The sequence below is a fragment of the Gnatocerus cornutus genome, chromosome 1 (genome assembly GCF_029298725.1).
Source record: "Gnatocerus cornutus isolate USDA-ARS CGAHR chromosome 1, icGnaCorn1.1, whole genome shotgun sequence".
In the NCBI taxonomy this organism is placed as follows: domain Eukaryota; kingdom Metazoa; phylum Arthropoda; class Insecta; order Coleoptera; family Tenebrionidae; genus Gnatocerus; species Gnatocerus cornutus.
In genome coordinates this window covers 29330086-29350771 of record NC_142233.1, presented here as the reverse complement: position 1 = coordinate 29350771, position 20686 = coordinate 29330086, and the positions used below count along the sequence as shown (strand labels likewise).

The following is a 20686-nucleotide window of genomic DNA, read 5'->3' as shown; positions in this document are numbered from 1 at the left end:
ACTTTTTCTAACGTAAAATGAGTCAAGGAAAACGATGGCGCAAACCGTTTCTCAATATTTGTAATAGTTTCTGAAATATTTAAAAATCAACTATCAAATATCCAAAACTTTGATCGGCCATAACCAAATAGTTATTTGTTATCGGATCTGAATTTCAATCCCAGATTTGGATTCTGCGTAAAATAAGGTATATTAACGCAAGGTTACTCCAAAAAATAAGCGAGATATCGATATCAGATATTTAGCATAGTTTTAAGTCATAAATTTTTACGACAAAATCCAACTATTAAATTTTAAAATATCTAAGAACTGAGAAATTTTTTTATCTAAACAATCGCAAGAAAAACGATGACGCAAACGGTTTCTCAATATTTCTAATTGACGAAAATTAAGCTTTACCAGAATTTTCAGATTTAGATTTAAATTCACCGATCGTAATTTTCAAAAGTATAAAATTTTTAAACCTACAGTAGAACCTCACTAATCCGCCTTCCGTTAGACCAACTCTCCGAGTAATCCGACCCTTCCGTGGAGTGGATAAACAATATTTTTGTGGAATCCCTAAATCGAGTGGGAGGTGCAGCCCAAAATTTCTCCGAAATTGAAATAAATGAAATCTTTTTTATTTAAAAGGTGTTTGTTTTAATTTGATATTCAGTCTTTATTTTAACTTGGTTCAGAACGAGTACTTTTCACCTTTTTTGATTAATTTTGTTCAAAATATGTATCGCAACAGGAGAAGATATTTTTTTAATGTTAATGTGTAATTCAGTTCGCTCTGATGATGATAGCATTGCTATCGAAACGCGCGTCAGCATTTTTTGACAAAATTTGGTGTTTGGGAATAAATTGTAATTTTGATAATTTGTCAACACCAAGAATTGATCAAATAAATTGTCTTTGAACTTTTAATATAACAATTACTTTTAACTATGAAAAACGCGTGCTATGTTATAAATAATTTTCGGTTAATCCGATCTTTTAGCTGTTTCGCCATACTTATTTTACCAGAATCTCAGTAATCCCAATTCATAATTTTTTTTATAGCTGTAAAACTGACCTGAAAAAGTAAAATGATTGGAAACTAATTAAATAACCAACTTGGAAATCTTGAGAAACAAAAAAACTAAAAAACTGAGACCTTAAAATAGAACATCAGAATTCTGAAATTCTATAGTTATTTTGTAGAATTCTAGATTTGGATCTTCTTATCAATGGCTTTTAAATACGGCATATAAATAATTAAAAAATAGCAGTTCAAAGAATTTAAAAGCATTTATTAACGAAGAATTTAATTAATATGAAAAATTAGAAGTAACTGAAGGATGGAAAAATCGCAAAGACCTAAAAGGAGTCTAAACCTAATTTGAAGGGCAAAAACTGTGGAGAAATAAAACATTTACAATACACTAAATAATATTTATTTATGTTTAGTACATTTGGAGAAACAGGTATAGTTAATACCAATACCATCTAATTAATTTACACGTCATAGGTACTAATAAAACAACAAAAATACTTTGGTTGCACGTTAAATCTTCGTAGTGGAGGTAGGCAAAGAAAATTTGGCACAATAACGGACGCAAATTTGTTTAAGATTAATATTCGAACAAAACCTCAAAAGCTAAAACAAGTAGTAATGATGGGAATTTCTCTAAACATCCATCACTATATTAGCTGGCTGGACTCTATAATTATTATTTTTTACTACTGACATGAAATATTTCATCCTTTCAACAACAAACATAAGTTACATCTCTTCGAATATGAAATTTTGCTAATGTGGTAGATAAATTATTTTAATTAATACAACATTAACAGGCACGCTTTGCGTTATGATTGCTCTCCACGTTTATTGTTATAATGTGGCTATTATACATCTAGTGCCACATTTTAAATCAAATTCACATAAACTATAACATGATCAACAATAATAATACCACTCTAAACAAATCTCTCGCAATAAGCTCTTCTCTTTGTATTGTAATCGGTTTTGGTTAGGAACACAAATGTGTTGAAATGAGTCAGTGCGAAGGCTACCACGACAATAATAAATTGACTCGATCTAATAAAACTTTCAATCATTTAAAATATTTACAGAGCTTAGGCCGCCTTTCTTAATTATACATTGTATTTCTGGTATAATCCAGTAAGATCACAGAAATATTCTATTTAAGATCTGAGTTAGGTGTATGCTTCTCTTTAAGTTAAAATAAACAAGGGAATCTAAATTTAGTCTGCAAAGTTACGAGTTGAATTGTAATTAGAGTTCACGAAAGAGAACCCTTTGAATTCCTCTTGGTTTATGGAGTTTGTCACTTCGGTGCTTATAGGAGTCAACACTGGTTCTTCTTTGGTGAATTCCGTATCGAAATTGAGAGCATCCTTCTTGCTTTTCTAAAAATCAACATAATTAAACGAAAATTGTGATTTTGAAAACGACTTACAATCCTAGGTTTGAAAGGGGGCTTCACCTTTCTTTGTTCCAAAGCTAACCAGTCAATCTCTTTAAAGAAAGCATGCATCTTTATCGCAGATTCTCCTCCTTGAGAAGCAACACATCCTAGTCTTTTGTTAGGATTTTTGGTCATGAAACCTTTTAGTACGTTAACAGCATCTTTGCTTAGCCACACTGGGTAAAGAACATCGTCGTGTAAAATAGACTCGTACATATCTTCTTCATTATCCGCCTCAAATGGTGGTTGTCCAGCCATCATCTCATACATCAAAACTCCCAAAGCCCACCAATCAACACTAGCACCATATTCAAGTTCCTGGAGAATCTCAGGAGCTATGTAATCGGGAGTCCCACAGAACGTGGTCGTGGTAATTCCGTCAAGAATCCCCTCTTTGCACATCCCGAAATCAGCCAACTTGCAATGACCCTCAGTATCCAGAAGAATATTATCCAACTTTAAATCTCTGTAAATAACTCCATGCTTGTGAAGAAATTGGAGCGCTAACGTGACTTCCGCCGCGTAAAATTTAGCTCTCGGCTCATCGAATTTTCGAGCCCTCTGTATCTGGAACATTAAATCTCCCCCATTCACGTACTCCATCACAAAGAAAAGCCGATTCTTGGTTTGGAAACAAGAATGAAGAGCAGTCAAAAACGGGTGTTTTGCTGCTAACGACAAAATCCGTTTCTCAGTCAGAGTGCAGTCGACATCATCGTCTTGGATAATGACGTCTTTTTTAAGAACCTTAATTGCGAAAATCTCCTCCGTGCTCTTTCTTTCTGCTAACATAACTTTCCCGAAGCTGCCTTTACCTAAGACTTTGATGAAATTAAAATCGTCTAAACCTATTTTGTGCGCGCCCGCAACGTCCTTTTCTGGAAGAGCAGCATTCTCGCTTTCTTTAGTTGTGTCCACTGCTTTGGTAGTTTCTGCATTTTCGGCTGGACTTTCATGGGCTTGTGTGTTTGGTGTGTACTTAGAGCGTTGAGGCTGCATGGGTTTGTCTGGAGTCACTCCTGGAACAAATTGGTGTAACTATTTTCAAGTAGTCAGTATTCGTACCAATTCGCTTCAAGATCTCAGCGAGGTCCTTAACGTTGATTCCGCAGCTATTGGCGACATTCTTCTGGCATCTTTTGTGGACATTTAGATTGCAGGCTTCACACTGGAGCCCTTGTCTAAATAACCCGTACAAAAGTGATCCACAGTGGTCACAAAACGTGAATCTCTTGTAGTTGTGCACAACAAAGCGATGAGGAATATTCACACTGAAACCGGTGTTTTCTTGTTTTGTCTACAACAGAAGAAGTTGATATTGTTAAAGTTACTGGAGAATCTTACTTCGTCTTTCATTCCCGGACATTTCGTCAGGACCAAAGAGTGGCACCGTTTGTGGACCACGCACGTACACACTGCAACAATTTCGTATTTTTCAAATTAGTAGTTGTACCACCACCTCGAACCACAATAACAACTTACAACATCTAAGACAAGCTGTAAAAATAGCCATGCCAGAAGGATGCTGCAACTCAAAAACAAAAACGATAATTTTGGATGCACTGAAATTCGTCTCAACTAAAGTATATACATCTACTTTGCTCTTTTGCTAAGTACTAAGCGGTATTTACAAAATACTGACTACATTTATAAGAATACTGGAGGTACCTTGGCATTGGTAGCCTTGTTTGCCTAATACACCCCTGAAATGTCGTCTGTTAGTGAAAATTTTGTTTGCGTCTATCTCTTACCAGATGAAATCACCACAATGTGAACAAAAAGTGGGTTGACGAAGATACGTTGCCATGAATTTATGACCGCTGACTTGATGGACTCTTCGGCGCATGGCACCGCGTCTTCTGTTGAATACTTGCTGGCGTTCTTTAAACTCACCGGTGTCTCCATCACCTTAAAAATTGATGATGTTTAACAGAAACTCTTGTTTGCATGTTTTTTTACCTCTGCGCTGAACCAGATCGATTTGGAGATGCAAGCGACCAGTTGGTTCCAAATTAACCTGCAATGGATAAGAATTTGTACAAAAACGTTGAGTCAGTTTTTGCAATATGAGTGTTTAAAGAAAATAAACGTAAACAAATTTAAAATGAGCATAGTTTGGGACCCTTTTAGAATAACTTATTGAACATGCACTTCAAGATTTAGATGAAGTTCCAAATATTTTTTAAAAATCCAAATATTCAAAATGTTACCATTTGAAAAACGAGATAAAATCTTTAAATTGATTAAACTCATAATGAGCAAAATTTTAAGATTCTAGAATCATTCTAGTTTCGAAAATGACAAAGGGAGTGATAACCAAAATTACAAATTCATTCTAAAATTATTATACTTATTTTCGTTTGTAGCACTCCTGGAATTTTGAACAGAAATATATAATTCAGAAATGAGAACATTTTAAACATTCTAAAATTTTTGGTTACAAAGTTCTGACAAATGAAGCAGCAATGACTAGAGAAACTTTACTTATTCTAAAATTTTTATTTTGATTTGTGGCACTTTGAGCTCTTTTAGCTCCTTCTAAAACGAGAAGAAAGTCATATTATAACGTTCTCTATTCTCTTTACACAGTCTTAGAACGCTCGTACTTCCTTTTAATGAGGAAATTCTTCATTAAAACCTGAATTGATTATCGTATCGCACAATGTTCAGGCCCTTACAGATGTTGAGTTACAAGCTTTTTAAGTTGACCAATCAATCACGGCCCATAAATCGCATTTCGATGCTACGTTACCAGGGAAAATTTTTCCTTAAATTGCACGAAGATGCGCTGGGAATGATCAAATTTAAATACGTGTAACTTGAATACCTAAACATTGTGAGATACGGCAATCAGCTCAGATTTTGATGAAGAATTTCCCATTAAAAGGAAGTTCGAGCACTCTGGGACACCTGTATATCAGCAAATATTTTATTTCTAACAGCTTCTACAAAATTTCTGTTTTCATTTGTGATAATTCTGAAGAGTTTAGTTTAGAAATGTTGGCAAATGAAGCAAGTAAAGTTATTCTAAAATTTAAGTTCCAATTTCCGTCCGTGGCGCTATAAAGATTTTAATTCTTTCCGAAATAAAAATGTAAAGTCATAAGTTAGGTATAATACCGACATAAATTCGCAAATATTGAAGGTTTTAAAGTCAAAGTAATGTCTCAACAATGATGGCAAATTGGCAATGTAAAACAATTTGTAATATGAACGATTTGAATTCAAATTGAGAATCCGAAACTATAAAATTCGCGTGATTTTCGTGGAATAGAAGGGCGTCTATCAAATTTGGCAAATGGGCGCCCAACCGGTGCGCTCGGCCATCCCCAAACCCATGAAACCTCCTAATACAAACCTAACCTGAAAAACCCTTCCAAAAATAGCCTATCAACAGATTACGCTGACTTGTTCCACAATTTTAGGGTGCAGTAAATCAATATTGGCTTTCATGTAAACACTCTATTTACACGACATCGGTTTTGCGCAATTTTGATAGCTCGCCGAATAAGCGGAGAGCGTCGCGACGCCTCGCTCACCCAAAAATCTTTGTCACGGTCCTGTAGGTCCTCCAATGGTATGCTACAGTTGGCAATAAAATCATCTGGTGGGATGGCGGCGTCATGGAAAACAGTCAAAGTAAGCGTCGTTCCATTGACGACGCCGTGTTCAAAATACTCATTCCAAACTGGATCAAGGGTCTTGATCTTCGTGGTGGTTTGAGCTAGATGGATGTCGTCGACGGCGATGTTCACATAAGGATTCATCACGTTTAGACGTTTGGCGCAGTCTGTGGGGCGAAGGTTTTCGGCTTTGCATAGTTTTATACGTAGAGTGCCAGTGAACATCGCAAAGACGTCGCGCACTAAAAGGCGAAACTTGATGACATATAAAGAATGAGAGTTTTTCGGTTTTTTATTTTACTGCGAAACACACACGACCGCACTTCCTGTGTGGATTGACAGCCGAATCTTATCCCGATCCCGTCGACTCCCACAATTCCCCGTTTTACATTCACAATGGATCCGATGCGCCGCGACGTACCGGGAACAGCCGGAAAGTCGACGACCTTCACCCAATATATTATCGACGCGCAGACTATGAAAAAACTCATATGTTTAGCACCATCTGCTCTGCATTTATAAGACAAAGCGATAAAGACAAGACTTTCGTCTTTCGATAGAGAATAGTTTTATTTATTATTACAAAGAACAAGTTTATTTGCAATTAATTTTATTAATAGATTAGCCTCCTACAAAACAAAGTAAACATTAAAATATGCAGCCATTTATTAAACTGGTGGCCATTTTTCGAAAATATTTTTAATAGTACTTACATTTATTTACAAAAATTAATTTTATTTGTAAATTTTCCACTTTTAGATTTCATTTGATTCGAATTTAGTGTTTTCAAACAATTTTACTAAAATATTGGAAATTTTTGGCTCCCTCGACTTGTAAATAAAAATTTCTAAAATCCGTCTGTGTTACTCAAAAAATTTGTGATTTTAAACAAACAGTCAACTAATCAAATATTGTAATCTCTCCAAATTTTATTGTTCTAGCGTCAAAACTATTAAAATTACAGATTCGACTAGAAAATATTGGAAATTCTTGGCTCGTCTTGAAAATGATAATTTCTAAAATCCATCTTTGCTGCTCAAAAATTTGTGATTTTGGACAAATAGTCAACCAATCAAAAATAGTATTTTCTCCAAATTTTGTTGTAAAGTAGAAACTACCAAAATTGCAGATTCGAATAGAAAATATTGGGAATTCTTGGTTCGTCTTAAAAAAGAAAATTTCTTAAGTACGTCTCTGTTGCTTAAAAAATTCGAGGTTTGGGACAGACAGTCAACAAATCAAAAATAGTAAACTCTTCAAATTTTATTGTTCTAACGTCAAAACTATTAAAATTACAGATTCGAATGGAAAATATTGAAAATTTTTGGCTCGTTTTGAAAATGATAATCTCTAAAATCCGTCTTTGCTGCTCAAAAATTTGTGATTTTGGACAAATAGGCAACAAGTCAAAAACAGTAATTTGTCTAAATTTTGTTGTCCTAACGTCAACTACCAAAATTGCAGATTTGAATGAAAAATATTGCAAATTTGGTTCATCTTAAAAATGAAAATTTCCGTCCCTGTTGCTCAAAAAATTTGAAATATGGGACAGACAGTTAACAAATCAAAAATAGTAATCTCTCCAAATTTCATTGTTTTTGGCGTCAAAACTACCAAAATTTCAGATTCGAATGGAAAATATTGGAAATTTTTGGCTTGTTTTGAAAATAAAAATTTTTAAAATTCGTCTATTGCTCAAAAAAGTCAGAACTTAGAACAGATAGTCAACAAATCAAAAATAGTAATTAATTTTATTGATCTATCGTCAGAACTACCAAAATTACAGATTCTATTAGAAAAAATTGGAAATTTTGGTAAATATTTTCTTCTCGTATTTCAAAATACCAAACAATGCTGTTTTTTGGTTTTCCTGGTTTTATTAAATTTGTTAAATTATTCGCTTTTTCTAGATATAATATGCTGTTTTTTTTTATTATCAGTTTTTAGAATTTGGAGAATTAATTTTTAACTAAAATTTTAAATTAGGCGCATCCACCATATGTAGCTTGTAAATTTAAAGAAACAAATCAATGAAAGGTAATAAATAAATAATTATAGCTAGTAGAAACAATGATAAATACTTCTTTCCGCTTAATTTTCAAAATTATCTTATATTTTGTTTGAGTGTGTGAGTTGAGAAATTCTGATACTGTTTATGACCTACTAATAAGAATATTCGAAATAAAAAATAAATGTGATATAGTAGATAAATTTGACACTTTATTTCCACAAAAATGTTGAAACCTTGTTATATTCGTTCGTAAAAAGTTAATTTTATGTTTTTTTCTAAAAATTTCAAACAAATTCAATATAAAAAATTCATGAAGCCGGTAATTTTTGACGTAGAACGATTTTGAACCTAATTTTGAATTCAGCGTAAAAATATGCGCCAAATCTTTATGTTTGCTTAAAAACAATGTAGAAATTGGCATATTATTATTACATTTTTCAGATTACATTTTATTAACGAGCATTTTTGTTACAAGAACGGCGTTCTGTCTAGTTCTAAAAACATGAAACACCAAAAATTTTAAAACTTTACTGTTTGACGAAACTTTAGTTGTATCAAAATTAGTTATTTTTTGTCACCTAGGAATTTTGAGCATAGTTTTGGATTTCTTGTGAAATTTAGCGTAAAAATAAGTACTTATTTAATTTATTTAATTTTTATATAATTTTTAGAATATTAAACATAATTTTATTAAAAAAAACTTTTATTGAACGTTTTATGCTATTGTATTTAGTTAGTATTCAAATTGAAAATTTTGAATTTAACGCTATTACTGCTAAGTATTGTTAGTTGCATAAGTAAGACGACTCTCTGTGCTTCATTTATTCAATTAAACCCTTCATATTACAAATTGTTTATAATAGTTAATTTATTCATAAAGTCAGCAAATAAATAACATAATTAACTTATAAATACGTACATTTCAAAAACGCATTTTAAAAACGCTCTTTATTTCCGATCAGCTGATCACAGCGCCTGCGCTTATCGCCCCATCGGCTGTGACACCTGTCACAATTTAAGGTTAGAAATTATAATCATAATCGAAATGTTGAAAATTCATAATATAAACAGCTACCAAGTAATAAGACTGTTGTCATCATCTGCAAAACCAGAAGCACAGTCTCACCTAACATTACTTCAAAACCCCTACATAAAAGACGATTTTACGAATGTAACCGAGAAGATAATCTCTCATTTGGGAAGGAACATCCACACGAGAGACCATCACCCCCTTAGCCATGTTCGTCAACGAATAGTCAATTATTTTTATAAACGTTTTGTTAACGCTCGAGGAAACCCAATTTTCTCAGTATACGACTCATTATCACCAATCGTGACAGTGGATCAAAACTTCGATAGTTTATTAACGCCGAAAGATCATCCGTCGAGGTCTAAAACCGATTGTTATTACATCAACAGAGAGTATTTATTAAGAGCACATATGACCGCTCATCAATCTGAGTTAATGAGGGCTGGTTTGAACGATTTTTTGATGTTTGGAGACGTGTACAGAAGAGACGAAATTGATAGAACACACTACCCAGTCTTTCATCAAGTCGACGCAGTGCGTCTAAAAACGAGGGATGACTTATTTCCCCAAGAAGACACTCTGGAGCTGTTTGAGGTGGGAAATAACACACAGAGTACTGGCACCCAACAGAAGCAAGCATGTCACACTTTAGAAGCGGTGAAATTAATGGAACACGAACTGAAAAGTACACTATCAGGCTTAGCGAAGGAGTTATTTGGTGAGAAAATCGAATACCGATGGATTGACACCCATTTTCCGTTCACTCTACCATCATGGGAGTTGGAAGTTTTCCATGAAAACAACTGGCTTGAGCTGCTAGGTTGTGGGATTATGAGACAGCCGATTTTAACCAACGCAGGCATAGAAAATAGAATCGGATGGGCTTTTGGATTAGGCCTGGAAAGAGTAGCAATGTGTCTCTACAAAATCCCCGATATTCGCCTGTTTTGGTCGAAGGACTCGGGATTTTTAAACCAGTTCAAAGTAAAATGTGATGAAAATGTTACTTATAAAGCTGTGAGTCAGTTTCCACAGTGTATAAACGACATTAGTTTCTGGCTTCCTGAAAGTAAAGAGTTTTCAAGTAACGATTTCTACGATTTAGCAAGGAATATTGGAGGAGATATGATAGAACAGGTGGTTTTGGTCGACGAATTTACGCATCCCAAAACAGGAAAAACTAGTCATTGTTATAGGATCATTTACAGACATATGGAAAAGACGCTTGTTCAGTCCGAAGTTAATGTTGTTCATAAAGAAATTGAAAAACTTGCTTCAGCGGCGTTGGGTGTGAAAATTAGATAAGCTTTAAATTATTTAAAGAAACTGTTATAAGTTTAAATTAAAGAAATACATTTTTATGGCTGTGAGTTTTTCTTTTAACATGAAAACGGAATTTCGAATATAGAAAGTATTGTTGGAATTTTGATTCTAAATATTTTAAAAGGACATCTTAGTTTTACGCATCATTGTAATTATATAATTAGTTTTCTGACTCATGTGAATTTCGCATGAAGGTGTAATTAAAATGATATATAAGTTTATTTAAAAGTGTGACAATAAATCATCTTGGATGACTCAGTGTCATCATTATTAATTATGTTTTTATCTTCTTGTCATTTATTTAAATCATAGTCATAAAAGTCGTTTTAAATCTTAGTTATCTGAAAATCTGCAAAATCGTATGATTTGAATAGTCCAAAATTTCAACCAAATTTAAGAGCATAACAAATATTTTCATTTTTTTTCACTTTTTCAGGGTTTATCGATTTTTTTTATGGTTTTTTATGAGAATCTTACTAATTTATTTTATTTAGTTCTTAGTCGTCAATAGCTTTAAAATGTATTTAACCTCTTTTAAATGTGGTGGATGCGCCGGGCGAAATCTGCAAATTCAAAGCGTGCAGAGTTGGAAATAACTTATTTTGAATATATTATAAATGCTTATGCACAACTTATGCTTTATGCTTTCATAAAAATGTTGCTTTAAACAAATTTTTAATTCAACAGCTTTTACTATTTTAAATCAATTTGGAAATAGATAATTTTTAAATTTCCCTCCACACGTTGTATTTATTGGATCATGCGCAGTCGATCCGTTTAAATTTCTCCGCATCTCGCAACTTCCTTTCCCCTCCATTCGGTCAGTGTCTGTTGTCAACCAAATGTGTTAACTATTTGACAGTTTTCCTGTCAAATTGTTATGTGAAACGAAATTTCCAGTGTTTTCTCGTCGTTTTTCCAACTTCGATTACTAGTTAGTTGATACTCTCTTCCTCCGTGTAAAACCCAAAGAAAACCACGTAAGTTCAAACTGAAATTCCTCAGCTCAATCGAGCAGCGGTGTTTGCTTGTAAACGGAAATCGTAGCATTCTTTTGGAGTGTATTCGTGAGAAAAGAGGTGATGTCATCTCATTTTGCATACTCGGAACGAAATTTAGTTTAGATTAGAGAACGCGCCCGTCTTGGTTGCCTCTACACGATTATTGATTTTCTCGGGTCAAACAATGTAAAGTACAGTCTCAAGCAAAAAGATTTGTGCGTCGACCGGTTTTTGCCAATTGTACTATCTGTCATTCTTGCTTTGCTAGAAAATGCCGGCACCTGCACCAGTCGCCGAGAATGGGGCCCCCAGGACCGAACTTCAGGAACTCCAGCTTAAGGCTGGGCAGGTCACTGATGAGGTAAGTTCAGACACACCAAACCGGCACCGGTGCTAACATGAAATATTTTTGCAGTCCCTGGAGAGCACCCGACGCATGTTGGCACTATGTGAGGAGGTAATTATCAAGCCTACTCTTTCATGACCATGAAATAACCACCAGTTAATAATTCTCTCTAGGTGATAAATTTCGTGACAATTGCATTTAATAATGAACCAAACTGGGGTGTCAGGATTTTTTTTAGTTCATTTATTTTGTAATAATTCATACCTTCTTTGCTCTCAGTGTTGCAATTTCCATACAATCTTTATTGTTATGAAATTAGTTGATTGTGTGGGAATTGTTTTTGATGTATTTCTGTGCTGCATGTCTTGCACTGTTTCTCTCTGTCCTGTGAACCGAGTCTGAGCCACTTCTGGTGCAGAGCAGGACTACCGTGGGGCTCTGCTGAAGAACGGGGGGTTATATGGGACGGTTGCGGTGTGCTTTCATGGACTCAATGTTGTGGTAGCGGTAGCCCTGCAAGTGTGCCTGTGTTTGTGCTATGTTACGTGTACAGATAAGAAAACCCATACGCACTTTCGCACACACACACTCGCAGACTACAGAATATTTTACGCGATCACCGCCACCTCCAACACGGTTTTACGACTTTAGGTTTTCAGACCCGTTCAAAATTATGCTTATCAGCTTGGGAAAGGGGATTCTACTTTTTTTACCATTTTCTAACGTAGCTCTTTTTAATTTGTCGAATCTGTTTAGAAACCGAATTTTTGCATTTGATTGTTTCAAAGTGTTGCTTCTAGCTATTTATAGTGTTAGTATTTCAACATTTCGAATATAAAGAAGTAGAAGAAAATTGTTTGGGTTAAGTTTGCTTCAAAATGCTTTTCTTTTCGTTTCAAAAAATGCTCAATCGACTATATTGGAAAAGTAAACATAAAAGATCTGCCAATCATAAAATAAGAATTGTGCAAATCCTACAAATTGCAGATCTCCATCCATCTCCAATTAAAGAGAATTTATGTTTTACTACTATAAAGAAACACCTCTATAGGTGTTCTTAAAATACTTTTTGTCATTGCTTTACGGCTCAAAAAATTAATTTTTGACAAATAATTATATATTTTGCTTATCTTGTTTTTTTTGAGTCGTTTTTTCAGACGTCTCGCTGAAATCAATTCTGTTTTTACGATAGATCTAATTTAAATTCCACCATTGTCCATCCAACTGGAACTTTGCCAGGTCCTCTCGCTTTTCTACATACATCCTAGCCACTTATATCTATTCTAGGAAAGGCATTTTCAATGAAACTTTAATTACTGCCTCGAAGACAAGTGATTTACGAAGTTCTAAAAATTTAGATAATTGATCTAAAGCGAACTTATATTTAAAGACGTCTTCATACAGTAGATATCCCCGTTAATTATGCAGTTTTAATTAAAATTTAATGTATCCACATATAAAATCATTATTTATGCAATGCCTTTTATGACCAAAATGTAGGAGTGAATAAATTTATTATATCAACTGTACGATTAATTTAATCCCAAAATAGCTAGCGTGGAGAATTTATAACAGCACTTCTATTGCGCTATTTTAAAATTACATTAAATGATAATCGGATATAAACGGCTTTGGAATTTTAAAGCTGTTGGTAGCACTGTTAATTGAAGCTGCTATGACGCAAATTAACTTAATTAAGTTAACTTGACATTAGCCAAAATCGATAACGGATCTATTAACATGTATATACCACTTTTTCGATCGTATCGTATTAATGATGAATAATTGCCAAATGTGAGTGAAGTTCGATTCTATGTAAAATTGGAGTGTTTTATGATTAGTTTTGACGCATGATTACGTCAACAGAGGCAGTTGGGTGGCATTTTTTTGCATCCACAATTGTGTAATCATTTGCAACTTTTTACGCAGAGAAAAAGCGGAAACGAGGATATGTAATATTTCTAATATAATCTAAAAAAAAAGATTGCAATTTATGTCAAACGATTAAACTCGCACCAATCATGTCTTTAATTAAACTAATAGTTTTTGGTTTATGTCAAGTAGTTGAACAAAAACTTTGTTCAAGGAATTTATGACAAAACATTCTGTTTTGATAATTTAACTGCAACAACTACACATTTCGTCATCATTTTAATTAAAATTGACAGGTGTTAAACTGATAGACACAGAAATGTTTAATCAAAGACATGCTTCGGAATTCATAGTTGACTGAGGTTGAGCTTTTATTTGATCGCGTGATAGAAAGTTTGTTTTAGTGGTCTTTTTCAGAGAACCTATTACTCTAAAAGTTATAAATAACATGAGACATTTCATTAATAAAACACGCTGAATAATTAAAATGATGGGGCTTAATATAACTTTAAAAAGGTCAATATAATGAATTTAACTATAAGTTGATCGCGATTTACAGAAAATGGTTTGTTTTACATCTTCAACTTGCACATTGATGTAATCTATTGTGTTTGTATGCTTAAATGTTAATTAATTTGCATGTCTCAATGTCCAAAACTCGAAGAAGGTGAAATAGCTTTGACACCCATTTGCAAAAATTAAATGCCACAAGACAACTGAAACTGAACCTGGAGGTTTAATCTCAATAGCGTCTCAAGAAAATTAAGTAGAAAATGATGTTTGCATGACGCCACCGTGAAGTCATTCAAACCCGATTTTATTTGGGGCAACAAAGATGTTGTTCACTGGAAAAATAGCAACACGTGATTGTTATAAGAGTGTCGGGGGTGGCATCGTTCCGTTTAATAACATGGCTTATCGTCACATCCACAGCTTGCCGGGCTACCCGTTCTACTCGTTCTACTCGCTCAAACTCTATCTGTAAATTCTCTTCTCTGTCTCTCCGAACCGAACATAAAATATACTGAGTGCTTATCTGTAGCGGGCGTGTACCACTTAACATATACTAACATACAATGTACACTTGTTTTGTGCTGCTGTAGAGCAAGGAGGCTGGAATCCGAACCTTGGTCGCTCTTGATGACCAGGGAGGTGAGTCTCTCCACTCTCACTCTATCATACTTTACCCAATCCATCATTTTACCCGATATCCGTCATTGTGACTCGCTCTACTTGTTGTGTACTTCATCTCACTGGGAAGGCGCCACGAGGAGTACCAAGGAGTACTCGTGGCGTCCTCCACCATCATTTAAATGTGGTGTATTTTCATATAAACTAAGGTTACATGATAATGATACTAACAAGACTACATTTTGCAGTTCTGAGACACTTGCATTTCTACAAACACGTTTCGCATGCTGTTGTCGCTTTGCTTGTCACTTGCTTTCACTTATACTTCTGCTTATCCCACTTCTTTTTTTATTATGAGTGTTGTACAATAGTGGTGTGCTGTATTTCGTTGTTGAAGTATGCTACTGGCACTGTGATGTTGTAGAGTGAGGAAGCCGGAACCCAGACTATGGCAATGCTTCACCATCAAGGCGGTAAGCTCTTGAAAAGTGTTGGGAGGTGTTTAATTAACAGAGCTTTCGTTGGGACGGTTTTATTTTACGTGTGGGCTAACAGGTCTCGCCATAGTTGTACTTTTTTTTTCTGGTGACATAACTCTAGGTGTTGGTACGATGGACTAACAACACACTTTCGTGTGTTCGCTTGTCTGACTTTTTAACGGGAGAACATGGTGAGAACGGACGCAGGTTTCCAAGCTGATTGTCTTGATGTTTGTAGAGCCACGAGGTCGGGATGAAAACCCTGGTCATGCTGGATGAACAGGGCGGTAAGCATATTATCTAGTCTCGCTGTGTCTCTCTTATTCCAATTCACCCATCAATTACAATCAACATATTCTCACTCCTTAGATCCGAACCACACGACATTTTCAATTTTTTTTCATGCCCTCCCGATCTTTACCCAACAAATACAAATGACACGGTCACTTAGTTGTGCAGGACGATTTATGGAGCTGGTAAACTGACGGCTCAGTTTGTCTGTTGGCAACTTTCATGTAATTCCAGTTCTATTCTCCAAGACTCGTTATAAACCTATTATCTTTCTATCTCGCAGTCAGCTTTCAATTTGTTGTTACGTGATGCTCCAGTAAGTTTGACTCATATTAGTTTGTCTTTGAAATATTCGTCATCGGGGAAATTTCTACAAGATTACAGACTCTCAGGCGATTAAAAAACTTGAAACACAGATTAAAACAAAGTTGGTAAACTTCCAAAGAAAATTTTAGCCTAAAGCAACAAGTTTTTCGGAAATATACAAGTGTGAATAATTGAGGCTGCCATTAATAATGCAGAAACTTCATTTGTTTGCCATCGATTCCAATGTATGTAAACTAAGGGGCGGAATTCGTGACATTTGCTCTAAAGGGTTGTAATGAGAGCCGGGTCGATTCATAATGAAATAATAGATGAGAGATAACCTGTGAAGGAGGGAGAGACAAAATTACAGTTCCGGTATTTTGTTTAATCATAATTACTTTGTTGTGGTAAACGTGAAATCATTTTTTTAAATCACGAAATTTTTATTTTTGGCTGGCGCATCCGCCATAATTTCACATCGAAAACAAAATTCAGTCAGCAGAGCTACAATGGAACATCTCTTGAATATTAAATTTATCCATTAATCGAAATAAAGGTGGAAGCCGCTTGTCAGTTTGCAGCCCCGAATTTTTGAAACGTTTGAGCATCGATTAAAACGCTTTATTTAGACCTGAATTTTACCGAGGTATTTTTAATTGTATTCGGAAGTACTTTGTAGATTTGATGAAGAAAAACGTGATCAGACTCACAGTTCCAAAATATGAAACGCAAAGTAAATAATCAATACCTGTGTGCGTCCTTACGTACGTAATGTAGAAAAATTAAGTTTGAGTTATTTTTTGTTGGGTTAGCAACAGTATCTGAAACCTGTAAATAACGCTGGTCGGTAAAATCCAAGGATATGACCTTTTTCCAAATCGTTCTGCACAGCTTTCCCATATCCTCCTCAAAAGAAAACGTGCCCAAAACAGATCAATGAAGTACAGTCAGAGTTGAAATGTTTTTACTTTCTTTATTTACAACATTCTCTACAGAGAAAGAAAAAGCATTTCGACGAAACCCGCAATGAATAAAACCTTGTAATGGATAATAATACATGATTCAAAGACAACCACATACATGAAGGATTAACACTGTCGAAGTAAGTTAACACAACTCACATAACCGTTAAACGTGTATTTCACACTGTCAGTTCTCTTATTTCCCAGCTCAGCCCGTTCTTAAAAAACATCTCGAGTAGCATGGACTTTACTGAAACTAGTCTGCTTTTTTACTACATTTAGAACTGTAGTGCATTAATAGAATCTTTGAACACGGTAAAGTGCCGTTTTCGGGGATTCACCGTAGAATAGAAGCATGCGCATGCGGTTTGTCTAACTCTGACACACACACAACCATCGCAAACACGTTTTCGAAATAGCGAGTTAATGTGCTAAATCAACTTGGAGCCAATCGGATGTTAATCCAAGTCGGTGTTGTACAGAACAACTGGATCGTATCGAGGATGGCATGGACCAGATCAACGCGGATATGCGAGAGGCCGAAAAGAATCTTACTGGAATGGAAAAATGTTGCGGCCTTTGCGTTTTGCCATGTCAAAAGTGAGTCCGTTTCGGGGAACACACACCTTGTTTCTATCAAACTTATTTGTTTTATTTCGAAGGGGATCGTCGTTTAAAGAGGACGAAGGAACATGGAAAGGCAACGACGACGGCAAAGTCGTCAACAACCAACCGCAAAGGATGATGGACGATCGCAACGGATTAGGACCGCAAGGAGGATATATTGGTCGTATTACAAACGACGCTCGCGAAGAGGAAATGGAAGAAAACATGGGACAGGTGAACACAATGATTGGTAATTTACGCAATATGGCCATCGATATGGGTTCAGAATTGGAGAACCAAAACAGACAGGTGGATCGTATCAATCTCAAGGTAATTATGGTCGTTTTTTATGATATTCGTTCGATATTGTGCTAGCACTGGATTTTATATTAATTTACTAAATTTAAATCCATTGGTAAGTAGTTCTGGTTTATTTACGAAATGATGAGGGAGAGGCTGCTTAAATAATCAAGAGAATTACATGCAACAGGGGTTTAGACATGTATTAGTCAAACCCTCTAAATTAAACAGGAAATCTGAGGGTCTAGGGTCAAAAGGGTGCTGGAAATTGACAGGTTGGAGAGGTCTCCGGTCGATTATATCAACGGCGGACGAAATATCTAATTACCCTATGTTTCACGTAATCCGACTCATCTTTTTTTAGTTTTTTTGACTTCAGATTAAATGGGAATTCTTTGTTTCGTGGGTTTTTAATTTTTCGGGCTCTTACTTTGTTCGTTTTTTCGGGCTCTTACTTTGTTCGTTTGTAATTATCTTATTTTGTATTCTTCAGTTTAGTATTTTCGTGTCCCAGTTCTTTATTTCGCGCTCTTTGGCCGCGGTTTTTCGACTTCTGGGAAATAAAAATGGTGGATGCGCCGGGCATATGTTGCAAGATTTATTATAATAGCGAGTTTACAACCAAAAATTAAAGAAATTGAATGTGGCGCCTTCAACAATTTTGACCGGCAAGAATGTAGTTTACTTTAGATTCTACGGTTTTCGCCAGTCTTAAGAAACCAGCTCTACTAACTTTGAATAGATAGAGCGTAATTAAAATGGTGGAACTACAAAAGACAAAGGATCTCATTTCCATAGAGCAGATTTTAAATTAAAAGTGCAAAAGTCGTTCAAACTTGACATGTTGTGTACGTGCTTAAAATATTTGTAGCAGGGAAAACCACAAGGGGCTGTTTTCTCTTTTTACTTCAAGCCCTTTGAGTGAGAGATAACATTTGAATTTCAGAGTGTGTGTCAAAATGAGTGATATTTTCACATTCCTCCACATTAGTTTAATGCGTAGGGGTCGAAAACTCTTTCTACAGGCGGTATTTTATCATATGGGAGTTATTTAACTATTGGTGTTTAATCCTGCGTTAATAATTCGATAGATGCGGGCTAATCAGATTAGCAAGCGTTTGGGTTATAATCTGGCGTTTAAGCAACCTCACCCTATTGAGCTTTTTGAATCGGTTTTGTTTGCGAGCACTAGAATTCTTAGCATTTTTCGATGCACTTTAAATTGATTTTGGACATCGCTTTACTGTTTTTCTTTTCAAAAAGCTTCTACCACCGAATAAATCGAACGTTGTAAAATACTGATCGATTTTTATGACGTTTTCCATTAGCGCTACTGACGAATGACTTACTAATTTTGCTTGAATTTTTAATAATCTGGGTGTTGTTTGTTTACATTGCCGTTCACTCCACGACACTACATCTACTCGTACATACCTACTAAACCGATGGTCCGGTTCAGGGCGAGTCCAATGCAACAAGGATAGAGGTGGCCAACCAACGTGCCCACGATCTTCTCAAGTAGACACACAACACAAAAACACTAAAATTATTACAGACATTGATTGCAAACCTGATCCGTTCCCACTTTTTCATTGTGAATAATTTCCCGTTTGAGATTGTGACAATAAATTCCCGGTTTTTACTTTGAGCCAGTTTCCGTTGCTTTTTTGATGAGTTGTGGCGTGCGGCCCGGGAACGGATTGGGTTGGGCCGTAGTTTTATGTGATGGGGCACACTGGTTATATGTTTGTTGGTTAGGGTGAGAGCAACGAAACGCGCATTGCAGTGGCAAACCAGCGTGCCAACAAACTCCTCAAGTCCTAAGGGGAGCGGGACACAAGTCGCCTTTTATACTCTTCTATCAATTTCTCGATGTTATGCTTAGTGTTATCTAGTTTACGAGTATTACTATAACATCATTATAATGTCAGATAGTTAATATTCAGAAACTTCATGGCCGGTTCTATGCTGCATTGAGTAGAGCTAACCGTTTAGTCGATTTTTTAGCGGTACGCCATGAATTACGTTCCTAATTCTGCTCATTTCATCCTTGTGAACGCTTAGATCCACGTTTAGCTCTTTGTAAAACTGTCTGTAGTTAGGTCAAGCACAAAATTCGCACACTTCCTGGATTAAATCCCACTGGATTTTTTACTGAATCTGTTTCGGTTTGTATACTTAACGTCGCCGTTAAGAGGATTTTCTCAAGGTGTGGTGCTAATTGCCGGCGCTTAGTTAGTTGTAGTTTGTAACTTGTACCAAATATTCATATTCAAGATACCTTAATGTGATGTGAAGTCGGAAGATTTGAAACTGTTGAGTCCATATTGTACATAAGATTGTCCCTGTGACTGTATATATTGTTGGTATATGCACTAGAATCACACGGAACTTGCCCCAGTCGGTTAAATTCTTTCCAAATTATCATCAAAACATTTCCTTTAGAGAGGGTGAGTTCGACACAGGTTGTTTTCGTTCAAGTTTGGAACAGTTTATATACAATTGTTAGGGAACAGATAGAGAAAGCCTGAAAGGCGCGGAGCCTTTTTTCTAGTTGAAATGCAATCACTGTGATTAGCCATATCCAAATTGTTCCCAAAAGGGTGTGCATATTTTTGTCCCGACATCTTCCATTATTTAATACTTACCTTGAGTTCATTATGTACAGTAACTTTAGTTTTAGTGCTAGTTTTTTGATAGTCTTAAGATGGACGAGTGATATTTACTTAATAAGAAATGATAAATAGGTTGCGTCATCGAAATGCTCAAAGCGTCTTGGTGAAGTGACCGATGCTGAATTTTTAATTTATTGTCTTAGCGAAGTAGACAAGCTTCTTAGTCATTTGGCATTCAATAGTAATAAATTATTTATATTGCATAAACATGTATTCTAATAATGTATAGAGTAGGTGATTTCAAATTACAAAATAAAATGTATTATTCGATTAC

At 35.3% G+C, this 20686-nt stretch overlaps 3 protein-coding genes across 7 annotated transcripts; 2 read left to right on the top strand and 1 right to left on the bottom strand.

The window, feature by feature from the left end:
* Nucleotides 1-1405: 1405 nt before the first annotated feature.
* On the bottom strand, nt 1406-6404 carry LOC148181423 (calcium-independent protein kinase C-like). Its single transcript, XM_088041226.1, has 8 exons — nt 5996-6404; nt 4416-4473; nt 4208-4364; nt 4125-4159; nt 3801-3871; nt 3522-3753; nt 2448-3475; nt 1406-2397 (listed from the first exon to the last, which is right to left on the bottom strand). The coding sequence occupies exons 1-8, from the start codon at nt 6302-6304 to the stop codon at nt 2233-2235; spliced, it is 2055 nt and encodes a 684-aa protein (XP_087897352.1). The 5' UTR covers nt 6305-6404; the 3' UTR covers nt 1406-2232.
* A 2637-nt stretch (nt 6405-9041) lies between these two features.
* PheRS-m (Phenylalanyl-tRNA synthetase, mitochondrial) lies at nt 9042-10481 on the top strand. Its single transcript, XM_088037526.1, has one exon. It carries the CDS (start codon nt 9136-9138, stop codon nt 10423-10425), a length of 1290 nt encoding a protein of 429 aa, XP_087893652.1. The 5' UTR covers nt 9042-9135; the 3' UTR covers nt 10426-10481.
* Nucleotides 10482-11216: 735 nt separating this feature from the next.
* Nucleotides 11217-20682, top strand: Snap25 (Synaptosomal-associated protein 25kDa). 5 transcript variants are annotated; one of them, XM_088036134.1, is made up of 8 exons: nt 11217-11423; nt 11713-11805; nt 11860-11901; nt 15218-15266; nt 15511-15559; nt 17314-17431; nt 17494-17767; nt 19496-20682. In XM_088036134.1, exons 2-8 carry the CDS (start codon nt 11744-11746, stop codon nt 19559-19561), a joined length of 660 nt encoding a protein of 219 aa, XP_087892260.1. In that variant the 5' UTR covers nt 11217-11423; nt 11713-11743; the 3' UTR covers nt 19562-20682. The 5 variants fall into 5 exon arrangements, with proteins under 5 accessions (XP_087892260.1, XP_087892243.1, XP_087892233.1 ...); XM_088036117.1 differs by lacking the exon at nt 15218-15266 and having other exon boundaries at nt 11218-11423; XM_088036107.1 differs by lacking the exon at nt 15511-15559 and having other exon boundaries at nt 11219-11423.
* The last annotated feature ends 4 nt before the right edge of the window (nt 20683-20686 follow it).

Bases quoted from the DNA above. Each gene is read 5' to 3' on its own strand.
- LOC148181423 (XM_088041226.1), bottom strand. From the start codon at position 6,304: ATGTTCACTGGCACTCTACGTATAAAACTATGCAAAGCCGAAAACCTT. The intron at 4,160-4,207 runs GTAAGAGATAGA...ACGACATTTCAG, and splicing joins CATTGTGGTGATTTCATCTG to GGGTGTATTAGGCAAACAAG. The intron at 3,476-3,521 runs GTACGAATACTG...AATTTGTTCCAG, and splicing joins TGAGATCTTGAAGCGAATTG to GAGTGACTCCAGACAAACCC.
- PheRS-m (XM_088037526.1), top strand. From the start codon at position 9,136: ATGTTGAAAATTCATAATATAAACAGCTACCAAGTAATAAGACTGTTG.
- Snap25 (XM_088036134.1), top strand. From the start codon at position 11,744: ATGGGGCCCCCAGGACCGAACTTCAGGAACTCCAGCTTAAGGCTGGGC. The intron at 11,806-11,859 runs GTAAGTTCAGAC...ATATTTTTGCAG, and splicing joins CTGGGCAGGTCACTGATGAG to TCCCTGGAGAGCACCCGACG. The intron at 15,560-17,313 runs GTAAGCATATTA...GGTGTTGTACAG, and splicing joins CATGCTGGATGAACAGGGCG to AACAACTGGATCGTATCGAG.